The 23,830-nt window shown below is 43.3% G+C and overlaps 1 protein-coding gene across 1 annotated transcript in view; it reads left to right on the forward strand.

Moving 5' to 3' along the window:
• Positions 1 to 451: 451 nt before the first annotated feature.
• LOC308175186 (complement C1q-like protein 2) overlaps positions 452 to 23,830 on the forward strand; it is a 25,837-nt gene continuing 2,458 nt past the window's right edge. The window contains exons 1-3 of the mRNA XM_080550898.1: positions 452 to 532; positions 817 to 879; positions 1,051 to 1,173. Coding sequence (XP_080407024.1) covers positions 472 to 532; positions 817 to 879; positions 1,051 to 1,173 — 247 coding nt within the window. The 5' untranslated portion in view covers positions 452 to 471. The remainder of the gene's footprint in view (positions 533 to 816; positions 880 to 1,050; positions 1,174 to 23,830) is intronic.

Genomic DNA, 23,830 nt, shown 5'->3' on the forward strand with positions numbered 1-23,830 from the left:
TTTGTTCCTATAACTCCAGCCAAACCTTGAGTATCGATTTGTTCCTATAACTCCAGCCAAACCTTGAGTATCGATTTGTTCCTATAACTCCAGCCAAACCTTGAGTATTGATTTGTTCCTATAACTCCAGCCCAAGCAGCAGAGCTGTCAGCCATGGGGACCAGACTGACGGCCAGCGAGGGTCAGGTGACGACTCTTCGAGAGGAGCTGAGAGTCACCAAGACAGAACTGCAGATCCAGAAGAACAAGGTGGAGGAGATGGAGGTGGAGAACGCAGGTAATGGAAATGTCAGTGAGATCTTTAAAATGTTTATCCGTGCCAGATGTCTTCTATTCTCTGTGTGTTGAAGATTGAGTCTGATTCTGTTACTGTTTCTTCTAATACAACTGTCAGTCAGCCAGACAGTTCAGAAAAGCCTTGAGTATCGATTTGTTCCTATAACTCCAGCCCAAGCAGCACAGCTGTCAGCCATGGGGACCAGAGTGGAGGCCAGCGAGGGTCAGGTGGAGGACCTGAAGACAGAGAATACAGGTAATATACAGATATTAGTAGATATGACTAATGTTGTACTTATATCCTATAACTGTCAGTCCTGGGGACCAGAGTGGAGGTCAGCGAGGGTCAGGTAATATACAGATATTACTGACTAATGTTGTACTTGTGGTGCATACCAGATGATAACCTACATACATGTATGGTTTTAAAGGATTTTACAACGTGGTACATTAATTGTATTGTTTTAAAGACGGTTTGTGTCTCCCTCACATACACATTTCTGTGTGGAATTCATGAACAGTGATTTTCTTCTTTTGCAGCATTGACAGCCAGAGTGACGGCCAGCGAGGGTCAGGTGGAGGAGCTGAAGAGAGTGAATGCAGGTGAGACAAACACTGACTTTATTAAAATCATGTGATGTTTCCCTTGGCAATGTGGTTAATGTAAAGTAGTATATCTTTTTAAACAATATCATCACAATGAACAGTTTGGCCCTGTAAGACGGTACGCTGCTTTAAAGGAGATATGCATGTGTTATTCCCTTGTGTTCACAGAGAGACCGAAGGTGGCGTTCTCTGCTGCCCTAGGTGCTTCGATAGGACCTGCCTCTGGTCAAACCACTGTGGTCTACAAAAACATCATCACCAACATCGGCCTGGCCTACAGCCCAACCACAGGTACTGCTGACACACACCAATACACACATATGGATGAGGGAATTAATGAATGAATAAAAAACTAGTGAATCCTAAAATGATATACAAAGGTTACCCTGTTGGAAACAGTACGACAACATTACGACAACAATTATGGCAGATGGAGACAATAAAGTCCCACATTATCGGGTGTCCAGCCCCTGGTCAGAGGACGTGTGTAAACGGGGTTTCGCCAGGGTTCTAATCCTGATCTCCGGTGGTTTTACACTATTTACAAGCTCTCTTTCTTGCCATTTCCGCGGTTTGGACCAATAGTAATCCATTTAATGGACCCGTCACCTGTATGTAAGGCATCTTGACTTCATATCAGTCTACCCCCACTTCTCCTCACATCAGAGGGTTGTGGCGATTTTAAGGAGACACTTGAAGGATACGCATCGTTATTGAAATCTGATCGTCTGCGGGCTAGGTTTTCTATTAAATTCAACTTGTTTTCTATCTAAAAATACATATAGATACTTGTTTGGCTTGTATTCTGAGGATTTTGATTATAAAATGTCGCCTCCTCAAGCACCGGTTGTAACTCCTAGCGGAGCCCCGTCTACCCTCGCCCGCTAGACGCTGTTTGTGTGAATGGTCTGGCTAACTTGTAACGTCAGCAGGCTCACTATGAAATGCGTGATCAATTTTCCCATTTGCTATTAAAATTGGTCTTAAAATTATGAAAAGAATGATATATAGGTTTGTGTAATAAAAATGAATAGTTTAAAAGATAAAGTTGAATTTCATAATTTGCATTCCATTTCTGCATAGCAGTGACCACTTGTGAGGTCTATAGTCTGTTGAGATTAATTCCAGTAACTGGCATTTGTATGTAAAGAGGTAAACCTTGACAACTGTTGAACCATACATGATAGAACCATACATGATAGAACCATGGGGTTAGAACCATTGTTTGGTTACGTTACATGTGTGAACACCCTACGTTATATGTGTGAACTGAACACCCTATACGTTACATGTGTGAACACCCTATACGTTACATGTGTGAACACCCTATACGTTATATGTGTGAACACCCTATACTTTATATGTGTGAACACCCTATACGTTATGTGTGAACACCCTATATGTTATGTGTGAACACCCTATACGTTATATGTGTGAACACCCTATACGTTATATGTGTGAACACCCTATACGTTATTTCCATTGTGTTCCTCTCTATAAGACCAGTGGTGGGGTCAGCTACAGGGACTGTGTTCACCATTACTAACAGTCATGTTGCTCTGGGGCCTCATTTATAAAAAAGTACTTGAACGTCATCTTTGACTTTCACGTAAGCACATTTTTCTAAACGGACGTAAGCATTATTTATAAAACGGGCTGAGATGGTTTAAAGTTGCGTACGTGCTTCCTTCTATAAATACCAACGCAGGTAAAATGAATGCAGGTGAATGAGGCTTGTATTAACGCCCTGTGATAGCGGCTCAATTATAGCGGCTGAATTAGGACAAGTGCTATAGGGTAGGCGTTCGTCTGGAAGCGGGAGAGGGCAGAGAAGGGTGGCTTCTCGGTAAGTTGCATTTGTAACTTTTGATCATGAGAACTAACCAGGCACAGCTTATACTCAGTACTCAAGTTGTAAAAGAAAATCAGGGGAGGTGGTGGATTTTATCATAAGAGGACAATTGTAGTATCCCCTCAGCGTCAGTGACTTCAGTGTCAGTAAAAATGTCATTGCATGTGTGCGTGCCCCCTCGCACCTTGAAATAGCAGTAATACCACGTTCATTGATAAAATGACATTAAGTGTGGAAAGAGGGGGGCGATTTTGACTGTTTTTATTTCTGGGGGGATGCCATCCCCCCTCAACTCGAGTGCTGCTTATACTGTAATAATATAATGGTCTTATTCTTATCAGGTGGTCTTATTCTTATATGGCTGCTCACTCCCTGACACCGGAGAAACTCCAGTATAATTTAGCGCATGGCCGGGCGCGAATTTGCGAAACCTAGGATGGTAGGGGAAGGCAGGGCAATACCGCTACCTGATTGGTTGGCGAAGCACTCGTGAAGAGCCCCCTCATTGGCTGGCGAGTCTACCATCTAATTAGCCAGACTCCTTGCTATAAGCTAGCAATATTGGGCTAACGTAAACCTTATAATGCCAACTGAATGCGCTAGCAATATTGGGCTAACGTAAACCTTATAATGCTAACTGAATGCGCTAGCAATATTGGGCTAACGTAAACGCTAGCTAGCTTCAAGTTATAGACTAATGTTATAAATAAACGTGTGCACTCATCAGGTACCCTCATGCACGTTTTATTCTAATATGAATTTCAGTACAGCCTATTTATCTTTCAGAGAAGTTAGAAGGCATAAGGAAACATGTTTATTGACTGGGCAACACAGTGTAAATACAGTACTAGCCTGACCTTGGTCATGTGAACCAGCTTCATAAAATAAACCAGAAACACTCATTCTGCAGTCTGCACGTTTTATTCTGATATTAACCAGCTTGTTAACATTCAATTTATCACATTGTATACCCACAAACCATATTACTGCATAAGCAACCACACAGGGGAAATACAGTATCAAAGGAGCAGTAATGTCACAAAAATACATTTCAGAACTTTAGGAGTTGTTAGAATCTTTAAACTTGAACTCTCTTAGATTATATTCAAGCCGATCTTCAGCTACTGGCAAACAAGACCTAGGTTCTAGGCCCTGGACATTCTAGACAATTTGATGGGTTCAGATATAGGAAAAAGTTAGGATATTTATAGCATAGCATAGAGTACAGCACAGTGTTTTATTGTATAGTATAGTAGTATAGTATAGTAGATAGTGTACATAGCCTTTATTTATGTAAACCAGCTCTTTTCCCTTTTTTATTTTACCCTTGGCCCTCTTGTTTTTAGTCTTTTTTCCAAGCACCAGGGGAGCCCCCCCTCCTAAATTTCGTTGTATGGTACCTGTACTGTAGCAATGACAATAAAGACCATTCATTCATTCATTCATTCATTCATTCATTCATTCATTCATTCATCTCCACGTTTAGCTGCGTTAGCAGGTTCTAGCAAACATCTCCACGTTCAGCTGCGTTAGCAGGTTCTGGCAATCTGAGGAAAAGTAATTCAATTACTAGGACAGCTACAGTGTGTGTTGACGCAACTTCAGGGGAGTGTGTTCATTTTCTGCTGTGTTGGCCACCCAGGGACACACCATCAGACACACACTGAGAGAGGGAGTGTGGTGCAGATCTTTTGGGCAGTGCACCGCTCCCCTCTTTCACTTTCCCATAGTCATGCTCCCTCCGGACTCTTTTAGGAGGCCGCCTGGTGATCAGTGCCCGTCTGCCCCCAAGTCGTGTCTTCCGACGAGCCACAGCTGTAGGCTGGACTCCAATCTGCGTGCTTGTTTGCAAGCCTTTTCTTGGTTGCATGTTGATACGCTTGGCTGCAGCACCCCTTGTCTTACCGAAAGTGGACAGTGCTGAGATCTGCCCACTGTCTGTAGTGATCTTTTCATAAGAAGAGACGAGCGATTGGATGGGGGCTTGGAACGTGTCATCCCTTCTCAGCTTGTCCATCAGTCCGTCAAACATCATTTTGAGGCGATCTCCGAGATGCTGTCTTTGATTGGCTGACGCTTCTCCAGGTGCGGGGCCTTCTCCAGGTGCGGGGCCAGTTTGCTCTCGGGTGCCTATTTCGCAAGAATACACAGTGTTAATATCAGTATGTTAATGCAAGCATGGTGTTTTATGCATTTTTCCAATAGGTACACATATGTATGACGTAAGTATATCATACTGTAAGTGGGCCCACTGTTCAGTTTAATCAGCTGGCCTGAGGTGGCCTTGAATGTGATAATGTCCTGCTGAAAAATACTCAGTTGGTGTTTTTCTTTGTCTGACTTGTGTGCCATGTGTTGTGTTGGCATCTTAAGTCCACCTTTGAACATAGAAATTCTTAATTAAAGGTCTTACCACTTTAACAATTATAAAAACAAGAAACATTACTTGAATGATCTTACTCTGTAGCTGTTGCGCCGTGCACAATCCTGAGTAGCAGGACACGTTTTGGCCACTCTCATGTTCATCTGTGATGACTGTTTGAAGTCCTCCAGCCATGTCTCTACCTCCTCCCTGGTGCTGAGTTGGAGCTTTAAAGAGGCTGTGAAACCTCCCCGCTCCAGTGGAGTATATGAGCAGATATTATGCCAGTACCCCTCAGGGACAAGTTGCTGTTTAAACACATTAAATGTAAGGTTAGTAAATCAACCATCACAATATCACACTTTAAAATGTGATTGTTTGGAAGGCTTGTTTTCTAAATATTCAGATTACCAAAAAACCAAAGGATAGTTTTATTTCCTAGTTTGTGTGTTAGTAGGCCCAACAAAGACAAATATGTATGTACATAACTGTAAAAGTGCATTTTGCATAATAGGTCCCCTTTAAAATTTGAGTGGGGCAGGGCCCACATGCTGGCTCACTGAAATGGCTGGAACAGACATACACCCACGAAATAAACCGTCTGGACCATAGTTCATTTAATCAGTTACACCTGTATTTGGACTGTAAAATGGCTGTTGATATGGGTAGAGGCTAGATCCGATCAACACAACGGACACCTAACCCTAACCATTCGATACCTGTGCCTAAACTTAACCGTCCAAACTAAGCCTAACCTCAAGATGCTCCGGTATCCCCAAGTCATCCTGCTTTCCACAAATATGACACCACTTAATTTTCATGGCTGCCTCTTTTCCCTCTCTCGCTCGTCTTTTCCCTCTCTCACTTCTCCTTCAGTAGTCTACCTTAATTGATACAAAACTGAAAATGTTAGACATGTTAGAGGGTGGGGAACAATGAGCCTGTTACACTTAGAATGTGTTTTTGAGATTAGATTGCAAGTGGACAGCGAGAAACATTGCTGTTTAAACTTGTATTATGCGTCTCCAAAAAAGTGTTCCACTGACCACCTCTGTCCACTTGTGTCCAGATTTCATTGACAGTTCAGCCAAGTTCCTCAGCAAGCATCCATCGTAGCTTCCTTACAGTGAAGCCACCGATTGATCCAGCTACGATGGATGCTTGCTGAGGAACTTGGCTGAACTGTCATTGAAATCTGGACACAAGTGGACTGAGGTGGTCAGTGGAACAATTTCGCAACAACCACAGACCGTCCTGTGTCACTCACTCAGAAAGAACTTAGAGAAAGGATAACGTGAACGTTATTGACTCAGATTCTCCTCAGGTTGTCGCTGATAAACTAGCTAGCTAACATTAAATCATTCTAAATCAATCTAAATGTGTGTTGATACGGCTAGTGAAACACTAGCTATAATACTTACGTTATTTTCTTTTAGTTCAGTCGAACTAAGTTAGCATTATAAGTTAGATGGTAGACTCGCCAGCCAATGAGGGGGCTCTTCACGAGTGCTTCGCCAACCAATCAGGTAGCGGTATTGCCCTGCCTTCCCCTACCATCCTAGGTTTCGCAAATTCGCGGCCGGGCAAGGTCCGTTGTGGAACGCACAAGGCATGTTGAAGGGGAGATAGACAGCTCCGGAGGCAGACCCGTCACCAGGGCCCAGTCTTAGGGTGGGCCAATGAACTGCATGGGGGGGCACAATTAGTATTAACTATTTTATATAATCCGATATGCTATGGTATTCGTCATGCAACACTGACATGCATAGTAGGTTGCAGAGGCTAAATTGGACACGTAGCCTACCGATGAAGACTAGACCTAAAATTATCAGAATGCAGCAAATAACATAACAATAAACACAGGCGAAGCTGGTTTATTACAAGGCCTTGTCGACCCGAGTAGGCCTAAGCTAAAATTATTTGAATGCAAGTTACTTTATAGCGTGGAGAGGCCAAGTTGTGCATTACAATGCGCACAGGTCAACAATTGGCACCAACCCGGCACACTTACAAGAACAAGAATTAAATAAATGCCAGGGATAGCCTACGTAACTAAAATTAGGAGACTGGCACGCAATCAGTGCACTTCCAAAAGGGATACAGTATGACCGACCGATCGTGTGATCATCACATTAAAACCACCCATCTACAGCAAATAGGATCAGCCAGATCCTCATCATTGAACACGTTATACACAAAGCACATTAAATATAGCATAACCGTGCAAACAGCTCATCTCTCCAGTTGAAAAAGCTGTCGAGAATATGTAGTATATTTTTACACATTAATAGCCTTCTTATATATTCACGTATATTTTACACATATTACACGTATATTTTTATTACTTCATATACACTTTATTAAATACTTTTGTTATTTCATTTACAGGCGATCTCGGAAGATTTTCAGTTGTCGCACATGCGCTGACACACACACACGAATTGTCGCACATGCGCAGTCACACACACACGCACATGCCGCTATAAAACCCTGTGCTCAGGGAGGAGCGGATTCTGCTCGACTGACTACCTCGAATCACGTTGTGACTGTTTAGTGTGCCTGTAATCTGAAGACCCAACCTTTTTTGAATAAATACTTTTAAAACTTTGGCCAGGAGTTTTCACCTCTTCTTTTATCACTGAAACAGAGAAATATTCGACAGAAGTGGCGACCACGAAGGGACATTTCCATAGCTCTGGATGACCGGTCGTTTTGCAATTCTTCAGGGGAACAAAGGGTAAGTACAAGGCGAAGCTGTGCAAAATAGACTGTGTAAATCGAATGAGCTATATTTTAAACGGATCTTCTTTAATATATAACTGGGTAGAGGTTAGTCAGAGAGAGCCGGGTTGTAAAACCTGTATTGGGAAAGTGTTTTAATTGTACGATTTTTATCGTGTGTGTGGTATAGCAGAGAAGGAGCTGCTGTAGTCTTGTTTTGGGAACAAGATATTAGCACAAAGCTAGGGGGAGACGTTTTCCTAGTGGGCTAATAAATGTGGTTTGTATCAGGCAATCGTCTGATGGAGTGTAAAAGCTTGGTTAATGTGGTTTGTAAGTGAGTGTTGGTCAGGAGATAGCTCTATTCAAATGGTATGGAATCGGAATTCCTAGTTTGAAAGAGCAGAGTCCGTGCTAGTGAGCAGAAAATAGCGCTATTTTAAAGATATGCATTGTTAATTTACTTGGGAGCACGGAGGGAAAACGTGGCTAGTTGAAAAGGCGCCATATTTTTTCTTTGTCTGAAACGCATGTCAGACCTGCGGATAAGGCCGCTAGTTGAAAAGGGCGCCATATTTTTTCTTTGTCTGAAACGCATGTCAGACCTGCGGACAAGGCCGCTAGTTGAAAAGGGCGCCAATTTTTTCCTTTGTGTGAATGGATGCAGACTCAGTGGACACACAGGGCCTAGTAGAAAGCATATGCCATTTTAGGAGTATTTGAATAAGATTATCTTGGCAAATAATACGTTGAACTGCATTGAAAGATATTCTTGAAAATTGCTGTGTCGTGGAGAATAATAATTATTGTGGAAAAGCAGTGTTGTGAAGATTAATCTTACAGTCTTGGCTTCTTTCCCCCCTGACATCCATTTTTTCAAATACACACGCGCGGGTTAGATAGATTTCAGTACTCATCTCTTAAACGATAACGATAAAACCATACACATAGACTAGGATTGATAAAAATAGAGATATAGTGAATTGATCTCGGGGTATTTCAAATAAGTTTAAAGGTACGGTTACTCGGAAAACGGGAGGGAAAACAGGGGCCAGCACATTTCAGACACAGAGAGAGCATGCGGAGCCAATAGGCCGCTTACAGAATATTGGTGAAAGAATCTAAAAGGTTAATGCATAAATTGATGTTGTGAATGACTTTTCAGTATCACATTGATTTAACTAATTACTTATCAGTTGAATTAATTATTCAGATCATTCATTTTCTGTTTCCCAAAACAATTGATTGATTCCATAAGTTTTAAATCAATGTATATGATGATATAGTGAATAATTCTAACTAATCATTCATTCCTTTCACTTAACAATTGATTTAGGTATAGATTGTAAAAGTAAAAAAGATAGATTGAGAGTTTTAGGTAAGATATAGTCATTCTGTAAGACATCTTCGGTGTGGCGGCCTCTACTGGTCGAAACAAGATAGGACGTTTTTAATTATTTACTGCCCTCTGGTGGATGAAACAAGATAGGACGTTTTTAATTATTTACTGCCCTCTGGTGGATGAAACAAGATAGGACGTTTTTAATTATTTACTGCCCTCTAGTGGATGAAACACTATAAGACATTTTTAATTGTTTGCTGCTCTCCAGTGGACGGAATACGATAAGACACTTTGGAACACTGGTCCTCCATCAGTGCATCCGCCTGAGGTCGACGACATAGTCTTTTACAATGATAGATGGATGGTTACTTCAATTAATTTAAGTAATTACAAATTGATTGAATTAATTATTCAGATTATTTCATTTTCAGTTTTCACAAAACTTTGATCAATTGGTTTATAGTGGTCTAGGGATGACGTTTTCTTCCACAGGATTACATCAATGAAGTGTAAATGACTAAGTCTAGTTGATTGTGCATTCCTTCCGAGTAGCAGGTCGATTTCCTTACAGATTGTAATTGATAATTGATCATTTTGTTCCTTTCAAATAACAAGTCGATTTCCTTACAGATTGTAATGAATAATTAATCATTTTATTCCTTCCCAATGACAAGTCGATTTCTTTACAGGTTGTGATTAATATTCGTGTTTTACATCTTTTTATTTGAAGTTAAGTTCTTTTTTCACAGTTCTTGATTAAAGAATAGCAGAACAGTTTCTATCTGAGGATTGATCAAGCAAGGGGTTGTGGATCAGAAAGACTTAAAGCGTGACCTGCTTTTGAAATTTGATAATTGTGTTGAACAGCCTTTGTAGTTTAATAATTAAGTTGACCTGAACTATAATTAGTATTGATTGAGCAATTAAGTGACACACCTTCATACATAATAAGGGAAAAAACCATTTAGATTAAAACACATACACATAGATTACATTTAAGTCAATAATACACAATACCACTGAAACAATCCGTTGTTCCGGAGTTGTAGTGTTCTGTGTGGACAGTTGACACAGTTAAGAGTTGGACTAGCATCTGTTTAGCAGATACAGCAACAGAAGGTGGGTTGTAAGAAAAGTACACCTTATAGCATATTTTCAGCATATTAAGCAGTATAAATATTTCAGACATGGGAGCCAAACCCAGTAACATTGTGAGGGCTGTTAATACAGACAAGGGAATATTAGCAAATTCATCTCCTGTGGCTATAGTGGAAAAAATGAATCCTCTTGTTAAGGAGATTAGCGAAATATCAACGAAATGGAATATTCGTTGGGCAGACATTGAACAACCATGGCCAGCAGAGGGCACCTTTGATTTACAATTAATTGCAACATTGGAGATACTTATCAATGCACATAAGGCGCATCAAAAAGGAAAGATTAGATCAGAGAAACGCAGGTTAGAGTTAGCTATTTTAGACCTCTTCAAGGTAGAGGGGCAGAAAGTAGCATTAGCTTGGAATGAGAAGACAGCTCACATGGATCCAGAAAAAAGAGATGAATTGGCCAAAGCAATGGAAGAGAAAGTGAACATTCCATTCTCACACACAGCTCCAATCTCCAGTCCTCCTCCCTATGCCAAGAGACTGGAGGACAATTCTCAGCGGATCTACCCTCAGGTCCCTGTCCTAAGTACGAGTGGAACCTTCACTATCCAAGATAAGGATGAAAATGTACTAGAGAGGGGAAGAGCGAGAGTGACCGTGGACTTCGAACCAGAGAACAGGTCAGGTGCCAAACAGAAAAAGAAGGAGGAGCCGAGGGGAAAAGGGGACGACAGGAGGGACAAGACGGATGACGGTGAAGATGGCAGTGGAGGAGATAGCAAAGATTCCAGTGATGACAGCAATGCACAAGGAGGCTACAGTGCTCCGATAAGAAAACTACTAGCCAGGGCCGAAAAGCAGGGAGGGAAAATACGCTATAAGAAGGGAAAAGAAGAAAATAGTTCTGAAGATGAGCAGAAGTCTCTGAAGGCAGGGAAGAGAAGAGAGAGCTTAAAGCAGAAGAAGAAGAAGCTGCAGGAAGACAGGGATGAAGAGGAGGGAGAAAGGAGGGCAAGAAAACTCCGTGCGAAAATCCTAAGAAACGAAGAGGACTACAGACAACAGCTGCAGGACCTAGACGTAGAGAGAGAAACGTGTCGTCAATCTCAAGCGGCAGCATCACCTGCATCCCGGTTGAACTCCCCAAGGTCCGGAGCGACACCAAGGCGGGAAGTAAAAACGGAGCCACAAGTAAGCGATTATGAAACAGCATCGGAAGAAGAGGAAACTCAGGGGAACTTCCCAGTGCTGATTCGAGGTAACCAGATGGAATATCGTCCTTGGAATCATACGGATCTGTCAGAAGTGATCGAAAAACTCCCAGTCCTGGAAGATGGAGGCCACCCTTGGACGACGCAAGTCGACGTGAGATTGACAGGAACGCACGCTGCTATGGGGGATTTGAAAAGACTCTTAGCTACCATTACAGGATTGGACACCATGCAGGAAATATTGATGAAGGCGGGACTTCATAGATATATCGATACATCCGTTTATGATCCAGAACTCTTCGCAGCAAACAGAGGCAAGCTGTGGAAGGCAATCAGAGAAACATACCCTACTCACATTCACCCAGACAATGTCATTGTGAAGCCACTGGGGGGAGATGAAAATCCCCGGGGGTTCGTTGCCCGTGTGCACTCTCAATGGAGAAGTGTGACAGGGAAGGATGCCGAAGATAACCCGTTAGAAAAAGCCATAATCAGGGAAAAGATTCAACAAGGTCTCCCTACCCCAGTTAAGAACAAGTTAGCAGAAGTGGTGGGGCTACGACACATGAGCAAGGCTGTTTATATAGACAACATAGCACACCAAGTAGAATTATTTAGAAAGAAGATTCAGGCACAGAAGGCACAAGACGAGGACTCGCTCAGAAAACTAACTCAAGTGCAATTGACAGAAGGCAAGAAAACCAGAGAGAGAGAGCAGACTATAGCCCTACAGGTCCCATCTCAGCCACAGCAACTGCAAATTGTCCCTCCCCAGTCATACCCACAGGGGCCACAAGGGGGGAATCCATACCCACAGGGGCCACCAGGGGTGCAAGTGGTTCCATACAACCAGCCTGGCCAAGGACCACCACAAGAGGGATGGACCGCAGCACCGAGGAGGGTACTAGGACCATGTTTCGTATGCGGCCAGTATGGACACTTAAAACGTACCTGCTTTAAGAAGAACCAGGGGGGCGCAGGGGGGAAACAGAAAGGAGGATATAAGCCCCCTGCTGCACCGGCTCCAGGAGTGGTGAACCCCTATGGAGGCCCAGCAGCTGCGATATAGGGGTGCCCAGAAGATCCGAAAGGGGGGTGCCAGCTGGTGGTGACAAACAGGCCTGAAGATGAACCTACAATATGGGTGTCGGTCAACCAACGTCCATTAGAATTGATGGTGGACAGTGGAGCAGCCTACACCTGTCTGAAGCCTGAAGACGCCACGCACCTTCCTATGTCTGGGAAATATGTGAAGACAATCGGATTCGAGGGAATTAAACAGCTGATCCCTACCACTGAGCTTGTAAGCTTAGAGTACAAAGGACAGAGAGCAGATCTGTCAATACTTGTATCAGAACACACGCCAATAGGGCTACTAGGGAGAGATGCACTATGCCAGTTAAATTGTACCGTGAAATGCACACCGGACGGCTGTCAGGTGACAGTGCCACAAGAGAACAGACAACTGTCTGTCATGATGGACAACAACGCATCTATGGTATATTGGGTGGGAGGGCTTAGCCCAGACCTAATGGAACCAGCAAGGATGTGGGACAATTATATCCTGGCACACATGGCAGAGGCCAGAAGGCCTACTGATCCATTGCATTGTACACTCCAGTATTTTAGAGAAGTTGCAGATGCAACCCCAGATGAGTGGCTGAAGCATCAGCCAAAACAGGTACAGCTTAGTACAAGTTGTATAATCCTAGGCCCTCAGGGAGTGGCTATGAAGATAAACAGTGACACTTATCTAGATCAGGAGCATAAGATTGAGGGTAGCATCCCTCATGTGACACTTATGATATCTGAACACTATAAACAGAAGCATTTAGGGGCAATGATGGCAGACTCAGAAAAAGCCAGATTTGTAACGACAAAAGAAAACCCTGCTATCTGGAAGAGCATTGATGGACAGTTCACAAAACTGATGATCTCTGCTCAAGGAATAGGACATCCGCAGACTGTGAAGCTAATGAACCAGCTAATCCTTCCTGTACAAGCTGACAGAGACCTCAGAGAAGAAATGATGCAGAACGTGCCAGCCGACCTGTGGGCAAAGAACAGTACAGACATTGGATTTGTGAAATCAGCTCGTCCATTGAGAGTTGAACTCATACCGGGTGCAGAACCCCCTTGGAAAAACCAATACCCATTGAAACAGGAAGCAATTGATGGAATTGAGCCACAGATCAAAGGACTGTTAGAGGCAGGAGTCCTGAAGATAACTCAATATCCGTTAAGCAATACACCTCTTCTGCCAGTGACGAAACCTGATGGTTCATATCGTCTGGTACATGACCTACGGGCTGTGAATGAGGTAGTCGTCAGCTATCCAGCTGAAGTTCCTGATCCTCATGTGCTGTTGACTCAGATTCCATCTACAGCCAAAGTGTTTACAGTGATTGATTTATGCGGGGCTTTCTTTTCTATACCTCTTAGTGTAGAAAGTCAAGGGTTATTTGGGTTTACCTACAAAGGTCAGCATTATCAATATACCAGAATGCCACAGGGGTACAAACACAGTCCTCATGTTTTTAATCAGGTCTTAAGGGAGGACTTAGACGGGTTAGAACAGATGATAAGTAGTACTGCCATTCAGTACATGGATGACATACTCCTTTGTGCCCCAGATGAAGAAACATGTCACAGGGATTCCGTTAAACTGTTAAAGGTTTTGGCGGAGAAGGGACACAAGGTGTCTAAAAAGAAGCTACAGTATTGTCAGGAAAAGGTAACTTACTTAGGACAATCCATTACACAGGGACATCGCAGCGTCACAAATGAACATTTGGAAGCTATTCAGAAGGCTCCAAAACCACGAACGGTTAGGGAAATGATGATGTTTTTGGGCATTACTGGGTATAGTTCAGCATGGGTGGAGGATTACTCTAGACTAGTCGCTCCATTGAGGGGGATGATTAAGGAAACAGGTAGCGATAATCTCCAATCTTGCATTACTTGGACAAGGGAAGCTGATTTGGCGTTTGAGACAATTAAACACAAATTGCAAGAAGCGCCAGCTTTAGCGCTTCCAGATTATTCCAAAGAATTTGGATTGTATGTTTCTTCTTCAGCCGAGGGGAAGTATGCCTGCGCTGTTCTTACGCAACCAACAGGCATTGGACCTAGTCCACAGCCCATAGCCTATTACTCTGTCGCATATTCAGAGGTAGAAATGGGTTTCGCGCCATGTTACAGAGCAATGGCCGGGGCTTATCTTATGTACGAGAAGGCAACAGCCTTAACAATGGGGTACCCAATTACCATTCTCTGCCACCACAGTCTAAGGAACCTCTTGAATCAAGGCAAGTACACTTTGACGATGCCTAGGATTAGGGATTATTACAGGATGTTGGAAAGGGAAGATGTAACCTTACTAAGATGTAACACACTTAACCCAGCAGAGACCTTGCCAACCCCAGAAGATGGGGAACCACACGATTGTGTGAAGGAAGCTACGAGGTACTCTAAGCTTAGAGCAGATCTACTAGCTTTGCCTTTAAAGGAAGCTGACGTTGAGTATTGGACTGATGGATCTTGTTACCGGGTAGGAGAACATTTACGTGCCGGGTATGCCATAGTCCGATCCCAAAATTCGGAGTTCATTGTGGAACAAGCCGAGGCTGTTCCTCAGCCTTGTTCAGCTCAGTTGGCTGAATTGATTGCCCTCACAGAAGCATGCAATTTGGGAACCGGACAAAGAGTGACAGTATACACCGACTCTGCCTATGCCCACAATGTGTGTCATTTACATGGAGCTGTATGGAAAGGACGGGGTTTTAAGAAAACTGATGGTTCGCCTATTCAGCACCACGCTCAAATCATGAAGCTGTTACAAGCCATGATGAAACCAAGGGAATTAGCCATAGTGAAGTGTGCCGCACACAGATCTGACTCATCACATGTCACACAAGGTAACAGGGCTGCAGATGATGCAGCCAAAGCTATTACAGGAGCAAACAAAGCAGGTAAAGTTCTGCTGGTCACACATGAAGTACAGTTACAGGGCATGGTCACGCTTGAGGATTTGTTGATGTTACAGAGTGAGGCAAATGCGCTAGACAAAAACTTATGGTTAACCAGGGGAGCTAGTCAGGATGACACAGGTTTATGGAGAAATCATGAGGGACTGGTTGTGGCACCCCCAGATTTATTAGGCGTACTGATACAGGAAGCCCATGGATTAGCACATGTGTCCAGGGGGGAGGTAAGACGCAAGATCACCAAGGAATATGGTTTTTGGGCTCCATATTTGTTGGAACAAATAGACCATGTCCTTGGTCAATGTGTGGTCTGTTTGAAGAACAATATCAGACCTGGAATACCAGTGGGAACTGGGCATATCCCTACCCCAAACGGGCCAATGAAACATTTAGTGATTGACTATGTGGACATGATTCAACCTGTTGCAGGATACAGGTACATGCTAGTTGTAGTAGACAGGTTCAGCAGATGGGTAGAAGCTTGCCCCACTCGAAGAAAGGATGCTCAGTCTGTAGCAAAGTTCCTATGCAGGGAAGTCATGCCTAGGTTTGGAATTCCAGATAGGATATCGTCAGACAATGGTAAGGAATTTGTGGATAAGACGGTAAAGCTTATACTACAAAAGTTGGGAATCAAGCAGAGACTTGGGTGTATTTACTCACCTCAAAGCCAGGGGATAGTAGAGAGGATGAACGGGGTCCTTAAGAACCGTCTTTCTAAGGTCTGTAAGCATACAGGTCTTAATTGGTTGGAAGGACTCCCTCTTGCATTGATGGCCTGTCGTTCCAGTGAGATTCGAGGGCTGCACTTGACTCCCCATGAACTGGTAATGGGGAGGATAATGACAGCTCCCTGTGTACGAACCAGTGGGAAAGGGCCAAGTTTGGCTCTCCTGGAGAGTGACATGAAAGCCTATGTACAGTACATGACTAACCGGCAAAAGAGTATCTCTTCTTATGTGCTCCACAAACAGGAACGTGAAGAGGAGGTGAACGCACAGGAGAGGAAGGACGCGTTGCAACCGGGTGACAAGGTATACGTGAAGGTCTACAGACGGAAGTGGCATGAGGCTCGACGGGAAGGACCTTACGAGGTCGTTCGGTGCACTGGGACTGCCCTCCAAATCAAGGGGTCCCCCACCTGGTATCACGTTCATCACTGCATCAAGGCACCCAATGAGGACGATGAGGGAGAACCTCAGCAGGATGGTGAGGAGACCCCTGGGGACGAGGAAGTCCACAGCTTGGACATCCAGGCTGACGAAGATGTTGGTGAGTATCTGCGTCATGATGCAGATGATGCCGGGGGCCTCGTCCCAGACCCTGTCCAGCCCACTGATGAGTGGGTCAACGGAGACCGTGAAGGATCCAGTGACTGCGACACCCCTCTTGGGGGTTCTACCGAGCCTGGTGTTGCCCCTGTTGTCACCCCTTCCGACCCTGACAATGCTCCAGACGGAGATGTCAGCAACCCGGGCGGATGCCCGGACCGAGGTACCATTGAGAGACACAGACCTGTCAGTGATACACCTCAACCAGACAGACCCCGTAAAACACCAAGGCCAATTAGGAGGAAACTCAAGCCATGCCGTTTCAGAGACTAATATACCCCTTAGTGTTCCTACCCCATTGACTTCTTTGGACAATGTTACACTTTACTCACACACTGTTATGCCTGGACGTCAGAGAAGAATGATCATAGCAAGTAGAGCTTTTGCTTGCCCACATTCACGTTGTACTATTGATGATTGTTTGATCTATACCGCCGAAGAGAGCGAGTGGTATTTATTGGATACTACATATGTTACACTTGATCAGTACTCAAGCAACATGCAAGAAACTCGTGTGACATTAACTAATGTTGACCAGGAAGAGAGCTCGTATTGGTGTGCTAGACGTGATATCGGTGAACCGGTGTCTAGTAAATCCAACAATTTTAAGGACAAAATTTGTAGGACCAGGCCTGACTTTCCACACCACTATAGGTTGGACTGTGAGACATTGGTGCATAAATATGTTCACGATGAGTTACCAGGAAAGGTTGAAAATGTTGCTGTGAAGGCTCCTACGAAGGCGATTGTAGTCGCTACTGACGATTATTTGTTGTATGATTCTAATCACCTGGGGACACGGTCCCACCCTAATTCTGCCACTAGTATCATGAAAGATTTTGCTTCAAAAATGAATTATTCTGATTGCTGGATTTGTCAACAGGTCCCTGTAAGTGCGTCTGCTCCTATGTTTTTCCCCATACCGTTAACTAAAGCAGAATGGCTTCATTATAATTGGCAGGGTTTAGCCCCATTTGTTTTACAGGGCAAGAACCAGAGCTCTTCTTGTCAGCCCAGCACGATTCTGGTTCCTTTAAATTCTTCCTATGCAGGTGTGGATATTGGTGTGTTGGAACGTCTGACAGCAGCGGTTAACAAACACCATAGGCCTAGCGGTGTGGGGAAGGTTATTATTGATAGGCTTACACATTTGTCACAACCAACAGGTCCGAAGAAGATATATATTATCCAAGCTATGTTCGCTCAATTAAATGGTACTGCATTGAGTCCTCATCTGTCATGTTCTGGGAGTGTGACTTCTACACGGTGGAGGGGTTCAGTTGTTATTTCTGGATTAAAATGTAAAGTTGTTGATTGTGCTATGGTGCCTCAAATGAAATTACATGATACCAATACTACCAGACGGCAGAGAGGCACCACGCAGCTTAAAGTCATGCCTCTCGTAAATATTACAACCTGTATTGACATTCAAGTACGGCCCAAGATCAGCTCGGTTCGTCAGTTAGGGGCTGCGTCTTGTATAGGTGGAACCATTTTCTCGTATCCTGGTACGGAGCTTCAACTCCCGGAACATGTGTTTCTTGTGTGTGATAATGATGCATTCTCTAAGCTTCCTGCTTTGATTGAGGGTGGTTGTTATTTGGCTCATCTGATACCTTTGATTAGGAAAGTTACTCGGGAGGAGATGTCTGTACTTCACAAACAAGCAACCCATCGTAGTCGTAGGGCGTTGTCTACCGCTCAGAAGTTTTTTGGCCTAATATTCCCAAGTTATGGTGTCTACAACTCTCAGACTGAATTAAGTGCCTTATCATCCGTTCTTGAAAAACACATTAATGCTTCGGATGCTGTAGTGTCTGCCCTGGCCACTGAATTGACTGAAACTAAGAATGTAGCTCTCCAAAATAGAATGGCTTTGGACATTATTTTGGCCAGTCAGGGTGGTACTTGTGCTTTGATAGGCGGTGAATGCTGCAGTTATATTTCGGATTCTGGTAACGCTTTGCATGATTTTCATGAATCTAACAAGAAGGGTGTAGAGGATTTACATAAAGAACACGGTTGGAATATGTTAGATTTCTTTGATTCTGCTTTTTCAGGTATTGGTAATATGATCAGGTCCCTCGCTATTATTTTTGTTGTCATTATCATCTGTATTATGTTACTTGGTATTTTGATCAAATGTTGTGGAAAGTGTATTTCTGATGTTCCAATTAATGCTTTAATGTTGACCAACGTAGCTGATGAGCAAAAGCTGGATTCTGTTTTGCTTTCTGATTTTGTTTCCTCTTTTGATGATTTGTTTATTAAGTGATGTTTTATGATTATTTGCTTCGATTACTGTTTGTTTCTTTCTATATCATGTGATTGATGTCAGTTGAGAAGTGGTGTGGTGGTTATGCAAAGATAGGAAAGCGGTTCTGTTCCTAGCACAACGAAGAAAACGCTCTTGACTGGGAAAGGATATCAATCTGAGACAGCGGTAAAGGCTGTTCTCCTACTGGGTTCATGTGCTAGTAACCTCTGTCCCTGGCGCTTCAAGGACAAAGAAAACATCGGTCGTTGGAAGTTTCTATATTAATTTGTGCATGATGGACTGTGTTTAGTTTGATTGTGGTTGTTATTTTCAAGATTCTTTTTATTATTGGTTGGTTTCTATTTTTTGCATGATGTCTTTGGGTTCTTAGTAGTTTTTTTTTTTTTTTTTTTTTTTTTTTTATATTTTCTTAGCTGTGATATGTGGGGTTTGTGTTTTTGTTTTGGTTTTTGTGATCATTTAGTTTCGGAACACCCTCTGGGTGGTCCGAGGGGGGATGTGTAGTATATTTTTACACATTAATAGCCTTCTTATATATTCACGTATATTTTACACATATTACACGTATATTTTTATTACTTCATATACACTTTATTAAATACTTTTGTTATTTCATTTACAGGCGATCTCGGAAGATTTTCAGTTGTCGCACATGCGCTGACACACACACACGAATTGTCGCACATGCGCAGTCACACACACACGCACATGCCGCTATAAAACCCTGTGCTCAGGGAGGAGCGGATTCTGCTCGACTGACTACCTCGAATCACGTTGTGACTGTTTAGTGTGCCTGTAATCTGAAGACCCAACCTTTTTTGAATAAATACTTTTAAAACTTTGGCCAGGAGTTTTCACCTCTTCTTTTATCACTGAAACAGAGAAATATTCGACAAATACAACTAGCAAAACATCACCACGGCGTGTGCTCACACGGACACACACACACACACACACACACACCCGGCTCAGAAAAGAAGGAGGCGGCGTTTTTCAGTGCTGAATCTCCTCATCAGTAAGTCCTTCCACTCATCCTTGAACTTGTGGGTGAGGCAGTGGCGTAGCGCAAAATCCCGGGGCCCCCCCGCAAGGTGGCGGCGGGGGCCCTTTCGCAACGGAGTAAAAAAAAAAAAAAAAAAAAAAAAACGTGCGTTTTTTAGAGGCCGATGCGTTATTGACGTTGCGAAATTTCGCAATATGCACTCTACATTCTAAATGCTTGACTTAGCAAAAGGTACAAACAAGTGAGAGCAATAGCCTTTAACTAAAACCAAATGGTAGACTACACATCAGTAGAATGTATTATAAGTAGAATAGTACAAGCTTTATTTCTTTAAACAAAGTGTGGTGTGCACAGCAGTGTGATATCTGTAAACATATCTGTAGACTCTCCGCTAAGGGTTGCCAGATGGGATTGAGAATTTCCAACCTAACCAATCTAAAAACGTCTAAATCCACCAAAAACCAGCCCATCTGGCAACCCTGTCTCCGCTGCATCAGAGTCTACTTGTTGCGTAAAATTGGCCAGGGTTAGTCAAATCCTTTTGGATTTGATTGATTGATTGATTGAAAACTTTATTAGAAGATTTGCAGAAGTAGGTACATGAGAGTACATATTACATACAAGGCCAACTAAAAGGATAAAAACCCAAGAAAGCCACTGGCTTATTTCAATTGGGGTCCTTGATTTTCAATTCATCGTTACATGTAAGACAGACAGGAAAAGAAAAAAAAACTAGTACTATCTACAAGATAATACAGACAAATAACTATTACTATCTACAAGATTTGTCCGTTGGACATCTCGTATATTGGTATATTGTGGCATTTCTTTACTGTTTGCCATCTGGTCTAGGAATACCCAGGGAGACGCAGACCGCAGAAGTAGATTAGAATAGTAGAATAGAAAAAAGAAACAGCTATATATAGCCTAACCAATAACCATGCTGAATTACAGTATGTACCTGTATGATGCACTGACAGCCTGTGACTGTGAACCTGGCCGGACCCTGCCCTTCTGCCTGAGTTTGAGTATGATGCTGCCCAAATAAATGTTATTGTTTAGTGCTGTACGCTTTCGTGGTATTATATTGTGTGAATTATCATCTGTATGTTGTTTTTCTTTCACTTGACTAACCGCCGAGATAATACTTGAGACATGTACTTCCGTAAACATACATTTTTTATTTGATTTTTTTACAATATCGGACCGACAGTCCCACATATAGCGGCTATAATGTCCGAATAGAGAATCTACCACCACCTAAAGAATGCTTATTGTACTTTGTATTGTATTTTCGCTTGCTCATTTTCCTTGTGTCTCGCTGCCTACGTGTGACGTCAAAGTCATGTTGCTATTGGATACGGCTAACTATGTATATATTTTTAAATATAGGCCTATATATTAAAATTAAGGTTGACACAATGAAGGGCCACTTATTTTCTTTATTTTATATATTTTGTAATTATACAAAAAAAAAAATTTGGGATCCAATGTTAGGGGGCCCCCTAGTGGCTGGGGCCCCCCCGCGGTGCGTCGCTTGCGGGCCCGTCCGCTACGCCACTGGGGTGAGGTCCTTTTCGAAGGCAAGCTGAATCAGTTGAGCCTTGCGCTTGTGCAACATGCTGCGCCGATGCTCAGAGAAAACATTTTTAAGTGTTGAAAAATAGTTTTCACAAGTCGCGGTAGACGCTCCCAAAGTTAGGGCGAGTGTATAAGCTTGGATGACAGTTGGCATGGCCTGGAGTGCTGAGTGGAATGTATACTGAGAATATTGGCTATTGTCCATTGTCCATCTTTGGGGGGAAACGAGGTGTCCTCCATCTTCTTTACCAGGAACCCACCACGAGCCACAGCATATTCAGATTCAACCACTTCAGTTCGAGCTAATCTTAGGAGAGGAGTGACCTTCGATGGATCCATGAAATCCTCGGCCTCTGGGTTTAAAGCAGCCAGCGCACCAATGAGCTTGCAGCTGCGCTCTCCAAAACGCGCATCCATCTCTCCTTGCACAGCATCAATAACACTGTAAAACACTCTCAGGAACTCTGTCTTTTCGCCAGTGTCCCTCTGTGACTGTCCAACCGTTCCTTCAACTACAAATGCACCAAAGCTCTTGTTAATTGTGCGTCTTCTCTTAGTTGGACAGCTGGGACCAGCCTCGTCAGTGGCTGAGGCTGGAGGAGAGCAGAGGTCCCAGAGCACAGTAAACTCATCCTCTGTGCGCAGTGATTTTATGCATTCAGATGCACTGTTCACAAGAGTAACCGCAGTGAACAGGTCCATGTTCTCGCTTTGTAGCAGTCTGTTTGGTGGCTCGAAAAGTAACAAAACTTTCATCGGGGGGCTAGCAAGGCTAGTAGTAGCCCTAGCCCTAACAGTTGGGCTAGTAGGACTTACCTCACTAGTGGTAGCCGTCGGGGTGCTAGTGTCAGGCTGCCCACAGTTGCTAATGCTGGTGCTACGTATGTCCATCGGGGTTGGGTGCAGCTGCACCTTTCGAGGATTTACCGGTAATCCACTTTCTTATATCCATCTTTATTCAAAAAGCTTTATCCATCAAAAAGCGCAGATTTCACTCAACTGCTCAGTGCTCGCCTGCCTCACACAACTGAAATGGCGGGAGCAGCAGCGTGCGTAACGTGCAACTTTCAACTTTCAACTTTCAAATGATTGGTTGTCACTAGAATCCCGTCCAACAAAATGAAAAACACACTATTGTTTCTCAATTTTAATGTCTTCATTTAACATAAAATATTTTTTTTTATTATTATTATTTTTTTTAATATCTGGCTGCCAGTTGGGGGGGCACCAGCACGTCTGTGGGGGGGCCTGGCCCCCTGAGGCCCGCCCATAGTGACGGGCCTGTCCGGAGGGATATAAAGAAAGACTGAAATACAATCATAAACATCAGTTCCATTTAAATCTTGAATTAAACTCATTTTCTCGGCTGATAACAACATCGTTAATTTTATTACGAGCCACTTGCATGAATGACAGTAGGCAGTGCGGCTCACATGCCTGTAATAACTCAGCATAACCAGTAGGTAATGTGCGTACGCAAGTTGAATACTCGACGTCGAGCTACGATCGTTTACACGGTCAAATTGACTCACGTTGAAATTGTATAAATCACTACGTTGACGTGGTTTTCTATGTACAACACGGGTAAGATCATCATTTGATCTAAGCACGTTCTATAAATGAGTCCCCTGGTGTCGAGGAGCATACCTGTCAACATTGGGATTTGAAAATAAGGGATATTTTCCCAAAAATAAGGAAAAATAAGGGATATCCCCCGCACGCCCCCGGGCCGTCCTCCCCCCCCCCCCCCCCACCGTCCACAAACCATACCCCTTACATTTAGACAAGGGGACACAGTCAATCCTAACAATCCTAACATCACCACTAGACAACCATAGGATACCCCTTACATTTAGACAAGGGTACACACAGTCAATCCTAACATCACCACTAGACAACCATAGGATACCTCTTACATTTAGACAAGGGGACACACAGTCAATCCTAACATCACCACTAGACAACCATAGGATACCCCTTACATTTAGACAAGGGGACACACAGTCAATCCTAACATCACCACTAGGCAACCATAGGATACCCCTTACATTTAGACAAGGGTACACACAGTCAATCCTAACATCACCACTAGACAACCATAGGATACCCCTTACATTTAGACAAGGGTACACACAGTCAATCCTAACATCACCACTAGACAACCATAGGATACCC

Source organism: Nansenia antarctica (genome assembly GCF_963989245.1).
Source record: "Nansenia antarctica genome assembly, contig: SCAFFOLD_255, whole genome shotgun sequence".
Lineage (NCBI taxonomy): Eukaryota > Metazoa > Chordata > Actinopteri > Argentiniformes > Microstomatidae > Nansenia > Nansenia antarctica.